General features: G+C 51.6%; 1 protein-coding gene across 2 annotated transcripts; it reads right to left on the reverse strand.

The window, feature by feature from the left end:
- Positions 1-26: 26 nt before the first annotated feature.
- ELOA (elongin A) lies at positions 27-14,909 on the reverse strand. 2 transcript variants are annotated; one of them, XM_066565019.1, is made up of 11 exons: positions 14,757-14,909; positions 9,766-9,822; positions 9,039-9,157; positions 7,025-8,231; positions 6,127-6,241; positions 5,631-5,783; positions 5,169-5,266; positions 4,346-4,526; positions 3,790-3,901; positions 3,395-3,546; positions 27-2,887 (listed from the first exon to the last, which is right to left on the reverse strand). In XM_066565019.1, the coding sequence occupies exons 1-11, from the start codon at positions 14,826-14,828 to the stop codon at positions 2,826-2,828; spliced, it is 2,328 nt and encodes a 775-aa protein (XP_066421116.1). In that variant the 5' UTR covers positions 14,829-14,909; the 3' UTR covers positions 27-2,825. The 2 variants fall into 2 exon arrangements, with proteins under 2 accessions (XP_066421116.1, XP_066421115.1); XM_066565018.1 differs by having other exon boundaries at positions 5,631-5,786.
- Between the last annotated feature and the right edge of the window lie 1,367 nt (positions 14,910-16,276).

A 16,276-nucleotide genomic window follows, 5' to 3' on the forward strand; every position in this document is an offset into this window, starting at 1 on the left:
GTGAACGTCAGGAAAGAACGAGCAGGCACAGTCCAGTGGTGGGCTTTTATTGAGACATGATTCTCCTCTTTTTTCATATAACTTATCTAATTAAAATATTCATCTTAGTTACCACAAAAAAAGGAACATAGAAAATTGTATATATACACAGTTTGGGACCAAAATACAAATACGAGTCCGAGTCACTCCCCCTCCTCCTGCCCTTACTCATCCTGTATGGGGTGGGAGGGGGAAGAGGCAGCTCTGCTCCACCTTCAGCGTGTGGAGGAGCACAGAACAACCGCACAGTGTCACAGCCCGAGCCCGGGAAGGAGCACTTGGATCCCAGACTTTGCCTAGAGCGTCCCCCAGGGAAATATCCCTGCTCTGCTCCCCGCTGAGGGCCGCTGCCCGCCCCTCCTCAGGCTGGATTTAGTGCCTGGGCAAAAGAAAGGGAAGGAGGAGGGGCTGGCATCGCCCCTGTGAGAGCAGAGTGACACCAGTGTCACCTCCCTGCAGTGCCACAAACAGAACATGGACACAGCTGGCAAAGCCTGGAGCAAAGGGGGAGCTCTGAGAGGGAAGGAGCATCTCCCCAGAACAGCAATGCTCACAGCTGAGTGTGGAGCTGTGAGATCAATTAATTGGCAGTTTAGCAGTGCCCAGAATTGTCCTTGGGCATCGTCCAGATCCTTTGCTCAAAGCTCCACCGTGTCTGAACAACACCAGGCTCTGCTTCCCTCCCCTCTGCCCCCACCCCGAGTACAGAGGAGAAATAAACAGTAGCACAACGGTCAGCAGAAGAGAATATATTGTTATCTAATTAAAAATACAGCAAAATTAAATACAGCAAAAACACAGGAGAGTAAGGAGCCGTTATCTTACAGCACAACACGCACTGAAATGCTGCACGGGAACATTAAAGCATCTGGGACTGTAACAAACTTACAGCACATGAGAGTCTGAGAACATTTTTCCAAGAATTCCAAACTAAACAAAGAACACACCAAATAAACAGGAGACAGGTGTTCAGAATGGTTTTAAAGAAAGACATGTCTTTTAAAGGAGGAGGGAAAAAAAAGGAAAGAAACAAACAACTCAACAGAAACCAGAAGCAAAACAGGGATTTTTCTAGAGCCCTCCAGGGAGGACCCTTCACAGCAAGGTTTCCCCCGGTCAGTGCACACAGACAACTCCACCGGTTTGGGATTTGGCAGCCACGGAAAGCCAACAGCAGAGCTTCTCAGGAGCTGCCAACAACAACAGCATCCACCACCAGCATCTTTTCCACCCAGGCAGCAAAGTCCTAGGGCAGCAAATATGGCTTGGAACAGGAGAATCCCTCCCCTCCCTGACCCTGTCAGACCCCAGAGCCCTCCCAGAGAGGCCTGGGGTCTCTCCCCAGCCCCATCCTGTGCTTGCAGCACCCCTGGGGCTCCCTTTGGGGCAGACAAAACACGAGCAGAAACCTTCCCCAGACACACCCCACAAGCAGAAACCTTCCCACAGCACAGCACAGCTCCTGGCTGTGTCCAGCCCTGGCGAGCCCAGCTGCCATCCCCACATCCCCAGCAGGGCTCTGACCTCTCCTGGGGCTCCAGGGCACCCCCTGACACCCCCATCCAGCCCCTTCTCCTTCCTGAGCTCCAGCTCCTCACACAGCAGGCACAAGGGAGCCTTTGGAACTCCAGCTCTGAAGGACACACACGTGTTACGACAGCCACATCCCCTTGCTCACTTCCCTCCAACCTCATTCAAGTGGTTTCAGGTTCAAGGACCAAAATCCTTGGATTTTTCCAAAGAAGGGACAGAGCAAAACCTACAGGGAAAAGACTTTAGGATTTAGGCACCAGCTTCCCAACTGGAAATAAATCCTTTGCAATTCCACACAGAAAACAAGACAGAAGAATTCCTTCCTGCTTCCCACTAAAAGAGGCAAACGATGCCTTCACTGGTATTTAAAAACTGGCTTCCATTGCAAAGTCCCCTATCTCTCTCCAGATAAAAAGTTAAAATCTGACTTGATGCACAGTAAAAGTTCTCCCAGATCCCTGGCAGTTCCATTCCCAGTAGCCAGCAGAAGACAACAGCAGCAGAGGAAACGTCCCCAAAGCCTCTTGGCATCCCTGCAGGACCACAAAAGCACCTGTACAGGATCTACAGCAACAGCACAGAGAGGGTCAAGAGCTCAGATTTTATTGACACACACGAGCAGGGAGCAAAGCCTCAGGGCTGGATGCATTTGCCAAAGGACTGGCAAGTGGCTGGGCCACTGGTCCTGCCTGTCCCAGAGTCTCCAGGTGAGACTTTGGGCCCAGCAGGTACCAGGTGACAGGAAAGGCTCCTGTGACACCCAGTGTCCACTCAGATGGATTCCAGCTCGAGTCACCAAGGCTGACCCCAGGGCTGGGTTGGGAGGGGAGGGACTACTGGGAGCAACATAAATAATGCAACAGGGTAGAGGGGCAAAATATTAATTAAAACCATTTTATAATTTATTAAGAGGTTAAATAATTGTAAATAAGTCTCTGGATCTTCCATTCTCAGCAGGTGCCAAGATTTCACATTTTCCTGTGTCAGGAGATTCTGTACACCCTTCTTTCGAGGGATGACAAAGCCAGAAACAGAATGCTGGGGACAGGGGGTAAAAGAGGGGGGCTTGACACTGAGAAAGGGACCAGAATAAAAGATAAAATACTGTGCCGTCATCTTGTGCAGATCAAAGCTTCTCCCAGCAGCTGCAGCCTCCAAAGAGTTCAAAGATAAGGAAGGGCTGTTTGGGTGCCTTCTCCCCCTCCAGTGCCACTCCTCCCCAAGAGAGAAAGGCCCAGCTCAGCACTGCAAACTTATCTCCGAGAGAACCTGTTTTTGAAAGCTTTGATAGTCTTTGCCATCATTGGTGCAATTTCTGCAAAAGAAAAAGAAAACCAAACCACCTCTGAATCAAACAAAAAAGCCCCCACATGAAAGGAAAAGTGATAGAGGAAGAGCAGAGAGCAATTGGAAGCTGCAGCCTGGCAGACAGGAGTGTTTGAGCGGGGCCCATCAGAGTTTTTAGGTCACAGACTGAGGAGGAGGCACTGCTTTCTGCACTGCACCAACACTGATCCCTGGTTAAACCCTCCTGAGACAGCTGCACTCCAATTCCAAACAGCTGGACAGACACAGGGCAGCAGGAGGACAGACAGAGGTTCTGCCTCACTGGCACCATCAGGACAGGCTGATCCAGTCAGCTCTGAGTGGGTGAATCAAATATTTCCCTTTGCTGTTCCTCATGCAACAAGTTTGAACAGAGAGAGGAGAGACACCAACACCAACCCTCGGGCACAGCCTGGAATTCTCCCCCAGCAGAAGCAGCTGTTTGGGCAGGAGAAGCTCTAAGAGGCCACAGGGATGTGCTGAAGGCTGTACTTACTCTTCACAGGGGGTTTCCTGGGGTCGTAGGAGGAGAAGGTGCTACCTGAAGACGGGACCGAGTGGGCGCTGCTGGTGCTGGGCCCATCGTAGGACTGCTCGTCACTGGCCCGAGCGTGGCTTTTGCTGGGTGTGTACAGGACTGGTTTTATTCTGGAACAGACACAGGACAGGCATTGCCATGAAGGATTCACTTTGAGGGATTCTACAGATACAAGGCAGGTTTGTAACAGCAGCAGGGCTGATACAAGGTGGAACCAGCAGTGACCCCGATCTCTGCACTTCCCAGGCGATTAGAGTTACAAGTTTCCCTGCAAAAGGAGCTCCCAGACACACAGTATCCTCTCCTGAGCTTCAAGGGGCCCTGAGCAGCAAGTGCTACAGAGAAACACTCACTTGGTCTTCTCTGGCAGAAGAGGGCCTCCAGTTCCAAACTTCTCCTGTCTCCTCCGAACGTCCCGAGGGGGCTTCGCTGCAGAGTTCACAAACGCCATCTTGGCCACTCTCCCTGCAAGAGGCCAGAGGGAAACGTCACTTACATCCAGCTGGCTATAAAGGAGGCTCCTCACTGCTTGTCTTACTACTGATACTTCATCCACCTCTCCCCATTCCATCCATTCCAAAGAAATAGGGACAGTTTCCTTCCTAAGGTCTGGACCTCTCACAGTGAGAAATCAGACTGATCAGCTCAGCAGTTCTCATCATGTTCACCCAAAAACCAGAAATGTTTTCCCCCACCCTGGTTCTTTTCCATGCCAGCACGGAGAAGCCACATGGGAACAGGAGCCTGCTCATCCATTGCTGTAAAATATTGAGCTGCATCAACACCATCGTGGATGAAATCAAGACACCGCTAAACCACGAAACAAGGGAGCACACAGAGCTAAGCCTGGTTAAACCTTCCAGAGAGAACTGGACCGGTTTTAACCCAGCTGGGCTCCCCCAGCCCCACCTTTGGGTTTGTTGGCGTGGGCAGAGCCGATGTTGCGCGCCAGCATGAGCAGGCGCTGCTCGCGCGCGTCGTGCAGCCGCAGGTACATCTCCCGCCACGACTCGAACTCCTCGGGCTTCTCGTTCTTGAAGTCTCGCAGGCAGTGGTTGTGCCACAGCTGATCCGTGTCCTCCACCAGCACCTGAAGCAAACCCACACAGAGCTGGGATCCCTCCTGATTGCTCATTTCCCTCAGCACCAGCTCAGTGCTGGTGGAATTCCAGCAGGGCCCATGTGCTGCAATGTAGGAATGTGTTTTCTCACAAAACTGTCTTTTGTCTCTTTAAAAAGGAAAAAGCTCAGAAGTTTCTCTCTTTGATTAGGTAAAAAGACACCTCATAAGACCTGGGGGACTTCACCTCAAACTTAAGGATGGCCAATTGGACAGGAGCCAGAAAGTCCCACCTGAGCAATTTAGGAGAAAAAGAAGGTAACAAATAAACCAATTGCTTTTGTGAGGTGTTTTACCAAGAACAAGAACCTCTTGCACCTGGCTCAGTTCTTCTCTGTAAAGAGTTTTGTTATTTTGCCTTTTATTAAAACTTTTCTGTTTCCAACACTACCACAGAAGCCATCCTGCTGATTTTGTGCCTTCTAAGGTAGCTGAGCTATCTTGGGTGTCATATAAATCTCCAAGAGCTTATGAGACCTAGCTCAAGGAAAGCTAGATATCACTGCAATGCCAGGAACTCAGGACTAGCAAAAGCCAATGAAAAGAGCAATGAAAAGCTCTCATAGGTGAGGACAGCCCTGCACATCCCTTGTCCCAGGCCAAGGCACTCACATGGTTGCATTCCTCGATGCGATACAGCTGCTCCGGGGTGCACCTCTCCAACACCGGCTCCAGCACAGAGAAAGGGACACCACCCACTTCATAGATTGCTAGAGAGAAGCAAGAAGCACAGGGTATTAATTATCCTGCTCCTTCCTTGCCAAGGAAAGGGCTTGACACCTTGAAACACGGTGAAAAAACTGCAATGTTGCACAACACCATTCAGGATGAGGGGAGGAGAAAGGAACCTCAGGCACTAATATCTCCAAGTTGAGAAATATTTGTGCAAGCTCAATTTGCCATAATTCCCAGTGCTTTAGCATTGCTTGAAAGCATTCTTGGTGCTGATCCCTGCAGCACCTGGGCTTCCAGTGGGATTTATCCCATATTTGTACCAGGGGGAACTGCTGGGGTCTGTATCAAGTTGCCAAAATGTCAGTGCACAGTGACTCAGAGACAAGGACAGGTACTCACAGTCGATGTTGTTACTGAGGACCCTGATACACTGCTGGTACAGGGACATCATCTTTGGGAGGTAGGCAGTTTTGGAGCCAGAGTACACCTGCATTTTGGAATTTAACCGGCGGCCTGTGAAACCAGCTTCGCTCTCCTCCACTGGCGAGGACACTGCTGTGGAGGGAAACCATTGCAGTGAGGAAGGGACAGAGAAAAGAAAGAGCCTGTCCTGATAAATGGCACAGGAGCCACAAATTGGAGTCACCCAGAAGTGACCTAAAGGGCAAAGTCTTCTCCAAGTGCAGAGCAAGTTCAGGAAGGGCAAGCCCAAAGCCTGAGTGCCAAAGAAGCGTCAGTGAAGGATTTTTCTTATTTCTGATGGAGCACGTGGGAAGCAGCTGCTTTTTTATCTGAAACCTCTGACCCTGGCAGACCCCAAAGAAAAGACTTGAAGCCACTCCTGCTCTCTCCCCCAGTCTGGCTCATTCCAAACCCATTTTCCTGCCCAACATACCTTTCCTTTTTGTCTGGGAGCAGGTGATGGACTCGATGGAGGGAAGAGGACGATAATTGGCCTGGATGGGGGGCAGGGGGATGTCTGGTAACGTTGGGACCACATCTAAAATTATCTGGAAGGAGAGCATGGACATGGAATAAGAGAAGGAATACAGCAGAATGTGACATTCCACAGGGTACAAACAGCACTGAACTGTGGGGGTTTTTGCATATTTTGAATAAGCCACTCAATGCTGTTAAGTTTGCACCAGGGAACAACCTCAGGGGGTGGCTGCCAATAGGAAGAAGCCAAAATCTGGGATCTGAATCATTCCAGAAAGAGCCATCCATGTTTTTAACCTATTCAGGACAAGCAGAAGCATTTCCTTGATCTCAAACACTCATTTACCAGTTCTGCCTCTTCTCCTCTTCTGTAAAAAACTTTGCACTGGTGGAGGAGAAGGGAACCTCAGAAACTGAGGGAAAATGAAAACTTTGATATGGAGTTTTATGAAGCACTTACTAGAATGAGTGGCAAAGCAGGATTTGTAAGTTAAACCTTATAAAAAACACTTTGTGAAGAGCCAAGTGTTTCAAAGTTGAGTAAAAAGATGAAACAGTAAAGATTTTACATATTAGTCCCTATTTATACACCAAACCCTGGCACCCATGTGACAAAGGATCTGCACAGAAATATTGCTCATTTTCCAGGCTTTCACAAAAGAAGGTTTGTCTTCTGGAATGAACTGCCTTGTACTACCAGTTCTCCCAGTTCTGACCACTAAAAAAGGTCCATTTTAGAGAAGCATAAATACTTGAGAGGGGAGACATGGGAACCTCTTTAGCAGGAGATGCACTGCAAACTGGGCTGGATTCTAAGCTCACATCCACAGATACTCTTTCTTACCAAACCTTACCCTCTTTGGTTTAGGAGGCTCTGGGGTTTTCTTCTCTGCCTTTTTCTCACTTGTTCTCTTGTGGCTTGGACTTTTCTGACTGGAGCTCGAGCTGTTGGTAGTGGCTTTGGATCCATTCTGTTTGCTGTGCCCTCTGTCTTTGTCCCCAGCTGACCCAGCTGAGGGTTTCACCACTTTCTTTTTCTTTTTCTGGGGCTGGTCATAGCTGAGATATGACTCAAACGACATTGTAGGTTGTTCAAACTCATCCTCTGCTTCCCCCTCCCCAGAATTTGAGGAAAAACCCACTGATTTCTTGTCCACATCGGAGATTTTGCGCTTCCCCTCCGAAGACTTTAAGCTCCCAGAACCCCCCTTTTCCTTGACCCTATTGCCTGAGTCACTCTCAGCTTTCCGTTTCTCTGAGTTAGAGCTCTCCAGGCTCTGCTTGGACTTTTCCAATTTGCTCTTCTCAGAGTCCCGATGCTTTTGCTTCTTGACGTGGTTCTCCAAAGATTCCTCCGGGTGCGGCAACGAGTGCGGCTTCTCCTTCCTGGAGGCGCCGCTTTCCCGATTCTTCTCCTTTTTGCTGCCCTCTGACGTCCTCTGCTTCTCCTTGCTGCCTGCTGCCACGGGGGATTCTCGGAGCTGCTCCTTAAAGGAAGCCTTGTGCAACCTCTCAGGGCTGAAGGCAGAGCTCCTGTCATCCCCTCTGCCATCGAGCCGCTGCTTCTTGTGCGAGGATTTGTGCTCTTTGCTCCGGCTCGCGTTCCCTTTGTCGCAGAAATCGCTGCGCTCCCGGCCTGCCCCGAGCTTCTCCTGGAAGCTGTGCCCTTTATTTGCTTTCCTAGGGAATTGTGCTGGTTCTTCCTGCTCCTCAGAGGCATAAGGGTCTGTGTCCACATCCTGAGGGCTCTCACTGGGCTCAGGGGACACAGCTTGCCCACAGTCCGAGTACTCCTGGTCTGAAGAGAGCACCGGGGAGGATCTGCCCCAACCCTTCCCCTGGTGGCTGCCATAGCTGTAAGTCTCATAGGCTCTCTCAGGCCTAGGATATCTTTTGGACTTCTTTTCCCTATGATCTGGGCTATAGGACTGGCTGCAAGAAGGCTGGAAGGGTTCTGAGTATTCCTGATCAGCCTCCTCATCCTCCCTGAGGGAGGATTCCTGATGCCTTTTGCTTGAGCTGCTCCTCTCATAGTCCCGGTCTTCAGAGTCCAGGTTATTTCTGAAGGGAGAAGGAACCAAAAAGAGTGAGATTAATACTGCCCAACATGAATGAAAAGAGCCATTCCCTGGACTGGAACACCCCTCATGGAAGACCAAGGTTGTATTTGGTAGCTTTGTGTCAAAAATCCCACTAAATCTCTTAAGGAACAGCAACAATCAGGGATTTAAAAACTGCACTTCTAGTGCAAGAATTGATGAAGCATTTTTACTAGAACTAGAGACAGAACCTTGTCTGTGCCATCACACACTCCTGGCTGTGTGATGCTGTGGGAAATGTCCCCCAGTTCCCCAGTTCAACACGTGGGAATACCACTCCTTTAAATTCCCATTAATAACTGGGCTTTTATCACTCAAATCTGTTTGATCTCTGCTGGGTTCAACACAGCTTTGTTACTGCCACATGCCTGCTAGCAATAACTTCCAGTTTCCATAGGATTCTGGCTCATGAAAGCATTCTTTCAATTTACTTGGGCCTAGAACTTCCTGCCTTCAGAATCATAAAATGGGAAACAAGCAGATTGCATCTTTTGCTTTATTAAAGGCACTTTTTTTGGCATCTCCTATTAATTTCTTCATCAAACTGCAAATTCTTGAAAGTTGGCCCCAACTTCCACATGAAACTGCAGCTGTCATCATCCCAACACTCCAGAGCCAGCAAAGGCAGGAAGTTTCTGCCAAAACAAGGCAAAACCCCCAGGCAGAGTTCACATATTGGTTTTACAAGTTTTTCCAGAGCCTTGGCCAGAGAGGTTTGAACTATCCACTGAGAAAACATTCCCCAAGCTCATCCATAGGGCTCACTCACCGCTCTGCCTCCTGCGCCACCGGCACCAGCTTCTTCCACCTGGCCACCAGGTCCTTGGCAAAGTCTCCCACCAGCTCATGTTTCCTCAGGCTGTTCACAGTCTTCCCAACTCCTGTCTCCTTCAGGAGAGAGCCAGGAATCCATCTTAGCAAAACAGGAATTCTCACCCCTGCTAAACTCCCTAAGGAGTCAATGAAATCAACACACTCCCTGCTGCTGTGAGGGAGAAAGTTCCTAACAGCAAAGATATCACTTTTATTATGTCTTCAGCTGCTTTGTATCACTCACTACTTGTAAATCAAAGGTTAATTCCACCTTAGACAAACAGTAATTATTTGTATTAATAACCCAAGTCAGTACTTACCACGAGAGCTGGCAAGTTTGAAGACAGAAGCTATTAAAACCTGTAAGGATTAGCACTTCCTCATTTCCTGCTGATTTGTTATTGCTGGGATCTGCTCCAGCTCCCTTATCCCAGTCAGGTGTTAAGCTTTTGGGAGAACTGAGCGTGACAAACTGTCCTCCGTGGCTTCCCACCTGCCCTGGCATGCTCCTTCCATGTGCCTGGCACTTGCAGAACCTTATCACAATTACACCTGTGTCACTGGGCTGGAGCAGGTGGCTGAGACAACACACCCTGTTCCAGGGAAAGCAGCATTTCATGGGAAACAGCCCTCCCTGACTCCACAGACACGAGGAAAAGCCCCAGAGATTTCACAGCTCTTACCACGAGAATGTCAACTGTGATGGGTAACTCTGACAGCCTCTTCAGACTCTTCAGCAGCTGTGGAGACAAGAGGAGAAGGGTGCAGAGTTGTCACACAGAACCACAGACAGGGATTGGGGAGGAAGAAAATGCTGCACTGCCTGAGAGCTTGTTAGGAAGATGCAAGTGGCTGACAGCTGCTGTCTTGCTCCAAAAAAGCTCCTGAGAAGCTGAACATGAGGGCCAACTGCAAAAAAATCCCATCTCTACCCACAAGAACCCACCAGAAAGTCTTGTAACACACCCAAATATTAACGTTTGCAGCTTCAGTCTGGCTTAAAGCACTGGGAACACAAAAACACAGCAAGAGGAAGAAAGGACTTGGAAGCCTCTCAGAAGGTGGTGGTGGAATCACAGCCCTTGGCAATATAAAGGGGAAGGAAGATTTCTAGATGCTCTTAAAGACCTAAGAGGGGAACCTGTGTCTCCACAGCCAACAGGCTCTCTTCAATCAGGTGCTAAGACAACACCTGATCCCTTCCAAATTCCCTCCCTCTTGCTCCACTCTTTTCTCTTCACCAAACACCAGAGAAGTGTTTTTTCCTCCACACACCCCAAGCAAGGTTCTGCCAGCATCTTCAGCTGCTCCATGGGACAGGGTGGGACAAGGAGCCCTCTCCAAGGAGGAGCTGGAGGAGTTTGACAAGAAAAAACAGCCTCAAGCTGAACCAGGTGAGTTTCAGGTTGGACACCAGGAGAAAGTCCTTCAGGAAAGGGTGGCCAGGCATGGGAATGGACTGCCCAGGGAGGTGGTGGAGTCACCATGCCTGCAGGTGTTGAAGGATTGACCAGACACGGGGCTCTGGGCTGGCTGACAAGGTGGGGATCAGTCACAGCTTGGACCCAGTGATCCTGGAGGTCCTTTCCAACCCTAATGATTGTGGGATTCTAAGTGAAGGGGATGTTCCTGTACCTGTGTGAGCCAGGTGCTTTGGGACATGGCCTCACCACGATGCCTGTTGGCTCTGTAGCTACAGTACATGGTAGAACACATCTGACAGCACTGTTGCCCCTCACATCATTTCCCACAGCTCAGCTATAGCCACAGTCCAGCCTCATCAGCATTCCCATTATTATAGCCCCTATACAGCCCAGGCTGTGCTCAGCACTCCTATGCTATATGCCATACAAAGGGCTGCCCCTGATCCAGAAGATCTTCTCTTTAAAGCACTGTGCTCGTGCTCAAATCAGCACTGTCAGCCTGAGCTGACACCCAGGCACCCCCACAGCCACCCTGCAAGGCCCAGACAGGTCTGCAGGTCTCCTTCCTCTGGAGGGAAATGAGTTCCTTGAACCTGTTTGAGGAGGGTTCTTGCTTTCAGAGAGGAAACACTCCTCGACACCCAGAGAAGGGTTCCACTGACATAAGCAAAACCACAACTTCTGCTCACTAGAAACCACTCCTTTATATTTAGGACCTAATAACTGTGACAGAAGGTTTCGGTTTTCTTGGTTTAGAAGAGTGAAACACTGATACCAAGAGTGGCTGCTGTTGCCTTGCCAGCACAGCTGCTCAACAAGTGCACTGGCAACTGAAGCCACCAAAGCAAAGGCAGCAGAGACAGAGCCCAACTCTGCTGCCTCTCCTCGGGCTGCCTGCCACAGTTCAGGGGTCAGGATCCCTCTGGGAAGGCCAAAATCCTTCTGGGATTGGTAATAAAGGAGTTTGGACTTGTGTGCACAAAGGGGACAGGAAGGGAAATAAGGATGGATTTTTGTACTAGATAGAAAAAGCGTAAACCAGGACAATATTAAAGCAACAGCATCTCTGTGTGTAATTAAATTCATAGAAAAGTTTCTTCAGAGCTTACAAAATCCCACTGTGAGAGTAAGAACCCAAGAAGAACTCATTCTGATGTCCCTAAATATTTTCTAGCTACACCCCAGTGTAGCATCTCCCACAGTTCTGTTTGCTCTTTAGTTATTTGCTGCCTTCAGGGCTGAATTCCAGGAAGAGAAGTGCTGCTCTCAATGGGAATGCTGTTCTCAGTGTGGTTGCAGACCAGGAGAGGCACACACTTGATCCAGAACATGTCTCACCAGGAGCTGAGTTATTCCACAGCCACTGCAGTCAGCTCCTCCATGGAACACAGGTCCTTCTGCATGAGATGCACCAAGTGAGACAACTTGGATGCAGTGAGGCTTAAAAACTCGTACTAAACTTCATTTCCTTTGGAAACAAGCTGATGGAGTTCATCCCACTGAGGCTTACAGGGACATCAGGAGGAATTTTGGACAACAGGAGGAATTTCTTCACAGAAAGGTGGTCAGGCATTGGAGGGAGGTGGTGGAGTCCCCATCCCTGGATGTGTTCAAGAAACAACTCAGTGTGGAACTCAGTTGATATGGAAGGGTTCCATCAAAGGTTGGACTTGATCCTGGAGGTCTTTTCCCACCTGTAACAATCTTGGGATTCTAAATCTGGCAGCTCATCTTGGGAATAACCAAGATCATACAAATCCCGCGAGGAAAAGGTGACCAGGTGGGAGACAGAAAACACCAGGCTCATGTCTTGTGAGACACACACGACAAAGCTCTTCTAAAACACCCCAGAACAGGGCAGGGCTTCAGTCAATCAAGACACAACCCATAAAACTGAGCTCCAGCTCCAATCAAGTCCTGTTGAACATGGGTGGATCGTTTTCTTTCCCTGAAAGAAGGCAGCCAGACCGTTTCGACACTACAAACACACTCTAATATCAGATTGCTCCGGCACAGCCTGGCCTCCATGAAGATGCTCTTGTTCATGTTTTCCTTCTCCTCTTTCTTCCCATAGCCCTGGAGCAGAACTTGTACCTCCTCTGCTGGAAAAAAAGGACATTTTCCAAACCATGACAGCACTGTCCAAGATTTCACTCGCACTGTTCTGTGCCAGCAGCCAAATTTTTACCCAAAACCAGGAATAACAACACTTTACACCTTTCAGCAAGGCAGTGAGTTGTGCATGATACTGGGCAAATATTATTCTTTCACATTCCTGATAAAATATTTTGAAACGATCAGGCAAGAAAAGTGAGGACTGGAAATGGTGTAAGGGTGGGCAGCACCCAGGGATGCTGTGGATTTGTCCTGCTGATGGGGTAAAATTTCTTCAACAGGAAGGTCCTGACAAGATCCATCAAGACAATGCAATGGCAACTAAATTCAGGCTTTAAACCACTAATGCTTCCGAGGATATGGTTGGAAAAGTATCAGAAATAAAGAATATAGGTCACAGGGCCTTTCTGCTGCAGAAGAAAAGAGCTTTTCAAGTCATTACCCTGCTTTACCTCCTCTGCCTGCCCTTGCAAAACCGCCCAGGATCAACAGAGCAAGAAACGACTTCACACCACGAGGTCACTGCAGAAAGAGTCGGGCTGTGCAAACACTGCCCGGGGCTTGCAGTGCTCCAGAAACACTCCAGCACTTCTTGCCCCGAGCTCACACAAGGGGCTGGGAACAGTAGAGCTAATTCTCTGTGCACAGAGTGCTGAAACAATATTACAAGTCTTGCCCGTGATCTCAGAAAGCTCAGACCCCCTGGATCTGCCTCCTTGGCAGTCCCTCAGCTCCATTTGGGGCTCCACCAGTTAAACCCTGCTCCGGTCCTGGCTGAGAGGGTGAGAAGAGTAATCAGATCCCATTGCATCACCCCCAGCCAGGCTGGAGCTCCTGCAGGGGCTCCCATTTCAAAGGGTCAGCACTCCAGCATCCTCTCCTCCTCCTGGGTGGTGGGAGATCTCGGGAAGCGAGTTCTGCAGGTGTTTGTTTCGGCGAAACAGAGTCAGCCCAGCACGGAGCAGCTGCACAGCCCTGCCTGCCTCCTCTTTCACCTGAATTACACAAAACGCGAACCCGACACGTGTGAATACTCCCAGCAGATGCTCCCCCTTTCAAACAGGGGAATGGAGTAACAGCACGCCCGAGTTCAACCAGAATTCCAAATCTCACTAGAAAAACCAGCTCTGGTGCCCGGCAGGACAGTCACTGTCACCAGCCGAATGTCACCGAGCACAGCGAGGCCGAGGCAGGTCGGGGCAGCACCGCAGCTGCTGCGGGCAGAGCATTTTGGCAGCGGGCACGTTCCCTCGTGGAGAGGGGCGAGAGGAGCCAAGCGATCCCCCAAGGCCAGAGGGAACGGAGGCGACAGGAGGGGGAGCCCCGGCCCCCAGCCCCGCGGCGGTGCCTCCCTGCGTGGGCTCACAGGCGCCGCGGCTCCGCCACCCAACACGTCACCGGGACAAGGCTCTTCCGGAGAGTTCTCCCTCCGCTGCCCAGCCGGGCCCCGGCCCGGCCACCGGGCACCCCTAAAGGGACCCCGGCACGCTACTGCCAGGGGAGACCCCAAAAGGGAAACCCCAAAAGGGACCCCTGCCTGCCACTGCCACGGGGCACCCCAAAAGGGAGACCCCAAAAGGGAAACCCCAAAAGGGACCCCTGCCTGCCACTGCCACGGGGCACCCCAAAAGGGAGACTCCAAAAGGGAAACCCCAAAAGGAAGACCCCAAAAAGGACCCCGGCCCGTCACTGCCAAGGGACACCCCAAAAGGGAGACCCCAAAAGGGACTCCTGCTCGTCACTACCAGGGGAGACCCCAAAAGAGATCCATGCCTGCCACTGCCAAGGGAGACCCCAAAGGGACCCGTGCCCGCCACTGCCACGGGGGGACCCGCCACGAGACCCCTGCCACCACCCCAAGGCTGCCGCGGGGGGACCCTAAAAAGGGACGCCCGCCCACCGCTGCCACGGGGGCACCCCCCAAACGACACCGGCCCGCCGCCACGGGACCCCCAGGGCCGCGAGCCGGGCACAAGCCCCGGGCAGCCCGCACGTCTCAGTCCACGCAGCGCGGCCCCGGCCGGGCACGGAGCTGCCCGCAGGGAAAGCCCCGGCGGAGGGAGGCCCTGCCCCGCGCACTCCCGAACCCCGTCCCCACCGCTGGCACCCCGGCGGGCTGAGGCAGCCCCCATCACCTTCTTGGGCTCGGCGCTGCCCGCCAGCCGCGCCTGGAGCCGGCCCACAACTTCCAGCACCGACTCCGCCATTTTTACTGCTGGAGAGCCGGCGGCGGCGGAAGCGGCTTCAGCGGCCGCCGGGCCCACGGCGCTGCCCCGCCGCCGCCGCCATCTTGGCTGCGGGCAGGAAGCGGAAGCGGAGCCGCGCGGCCTCGGCCATGGCGGGTGAGGGCAGAGGGCGGCGGGCGCCATGTTGGAGGCTGGCAGCGGCGCCATCTTGAGTGCTGGCAGCGCCGCGCTGAGGGGAGCGCGGCCCCGCGGCAATGCCGGCCCTGCCCTCAGGAGGGGCTGCCACAATCCCGGAGGAGCTGCGGTTCTGGAGATGTCCCAGCCCAACCCCTGCCCAGGCAGGGTCACCAGGTGGCACAGGGACACGTCCAGGTGGGTTTGGGATGTCGCCACAGAAGGAGACTCCAGCCCTCCCTGGGCAGCTGTCCCAGGGCTTGGCCACTCTCATGGAAAGAAGTTCTTCCTCATGTTGAGGTGGAACTCGTTGTGTTTTATTTTATGGCCATTGCTCCTCATCCTGTCCCTGAACAGAGCCTGGTACCATCCTCTGACAGACCTTAGGGATATTTTATGGGGTCCCCTCCCAACATTCCCTTCTCCAGCCTGACCAGGCCCAGCTCCCATAGACTGTTCATCGAGGAGATTCTCCAGTCCTTTAATCATCTTTGTTCCCTCTTTTAGAACCACTCCAGCAGCTCCTCATCTTTATTGACCTGAGGAGCGCTGAACTGGACATATTTTTTCCCAGACCCAATGTCACTTCACACCTATTCCTGTTGCCTCCCAATGGCTGCTTTTCTTTGGGATGTTTGGCAGCTGTCTCAGCTGAGTCTGGACCTGAGTCCAGCCCTTTCCAGGTCTGAGTGTGGATCTGAGTCCAGCCCTTTCTGTGCCCCTGGGACTCAGTGAGGGTGGCTGAGCTCACAGCACCCCAAAAGGCTGCTGGAAGTGTAGAAGTGATAAGAGTACTCAGCTGGCTGGGAGGATGTTGTATGGGGAAAGCTGAGGGTCTGTGCCTCAACCTGCAAATCCTGGTGTTAGGCACAGCTTCCCCCTGCACAAACCTGTCTGAGAGCAAGGTAAGAGCAGCCCCAGCCTGTGTGTGAGTCACAGAGAGCCAGGACACACCTGGCAGCACTAGCAGAGACCTTGTGTGGGGCTGGGAGCTGCTGAATAATGGAAAATGGGGGAAAAGCCTTTGTTGTTTTCTAAAACGGGGCTGAAGGAATTATTAGCAGCAATGGAGTGCCTGGAGCAGCAGTGCCCAGGTATTTTCCAGGCTGGCTGGGAGTTGGCTGTGACTGAACCCACCTGCAGGAAGAACACCAAGCTCAGGGGTGTGGGACAGCTGGCTAAGGAGGCACACTGATGTGTGGGGTCACTGCAAACTTTGGGAGCTAGGAAATTGTCCCCTGAGCTGCCTCCATCTCCATCTCAAAGCTGAAGCAGGGAATGCAGACACAGAAGAA

This window comes from Molothrus aeneus, chromosome 23 (genome assembly GCF_037042795.1).
Source record: "Molothrus aeneus isolate 106 chromosome 23, BPBGC_Maene_1.0, whole genome shotgun sequence".
NCBI lineage: Eukaryota > Metazoa > Chordata > Aves > Passeriformes > Icteridae > Molothrus > Molothrus aeneus.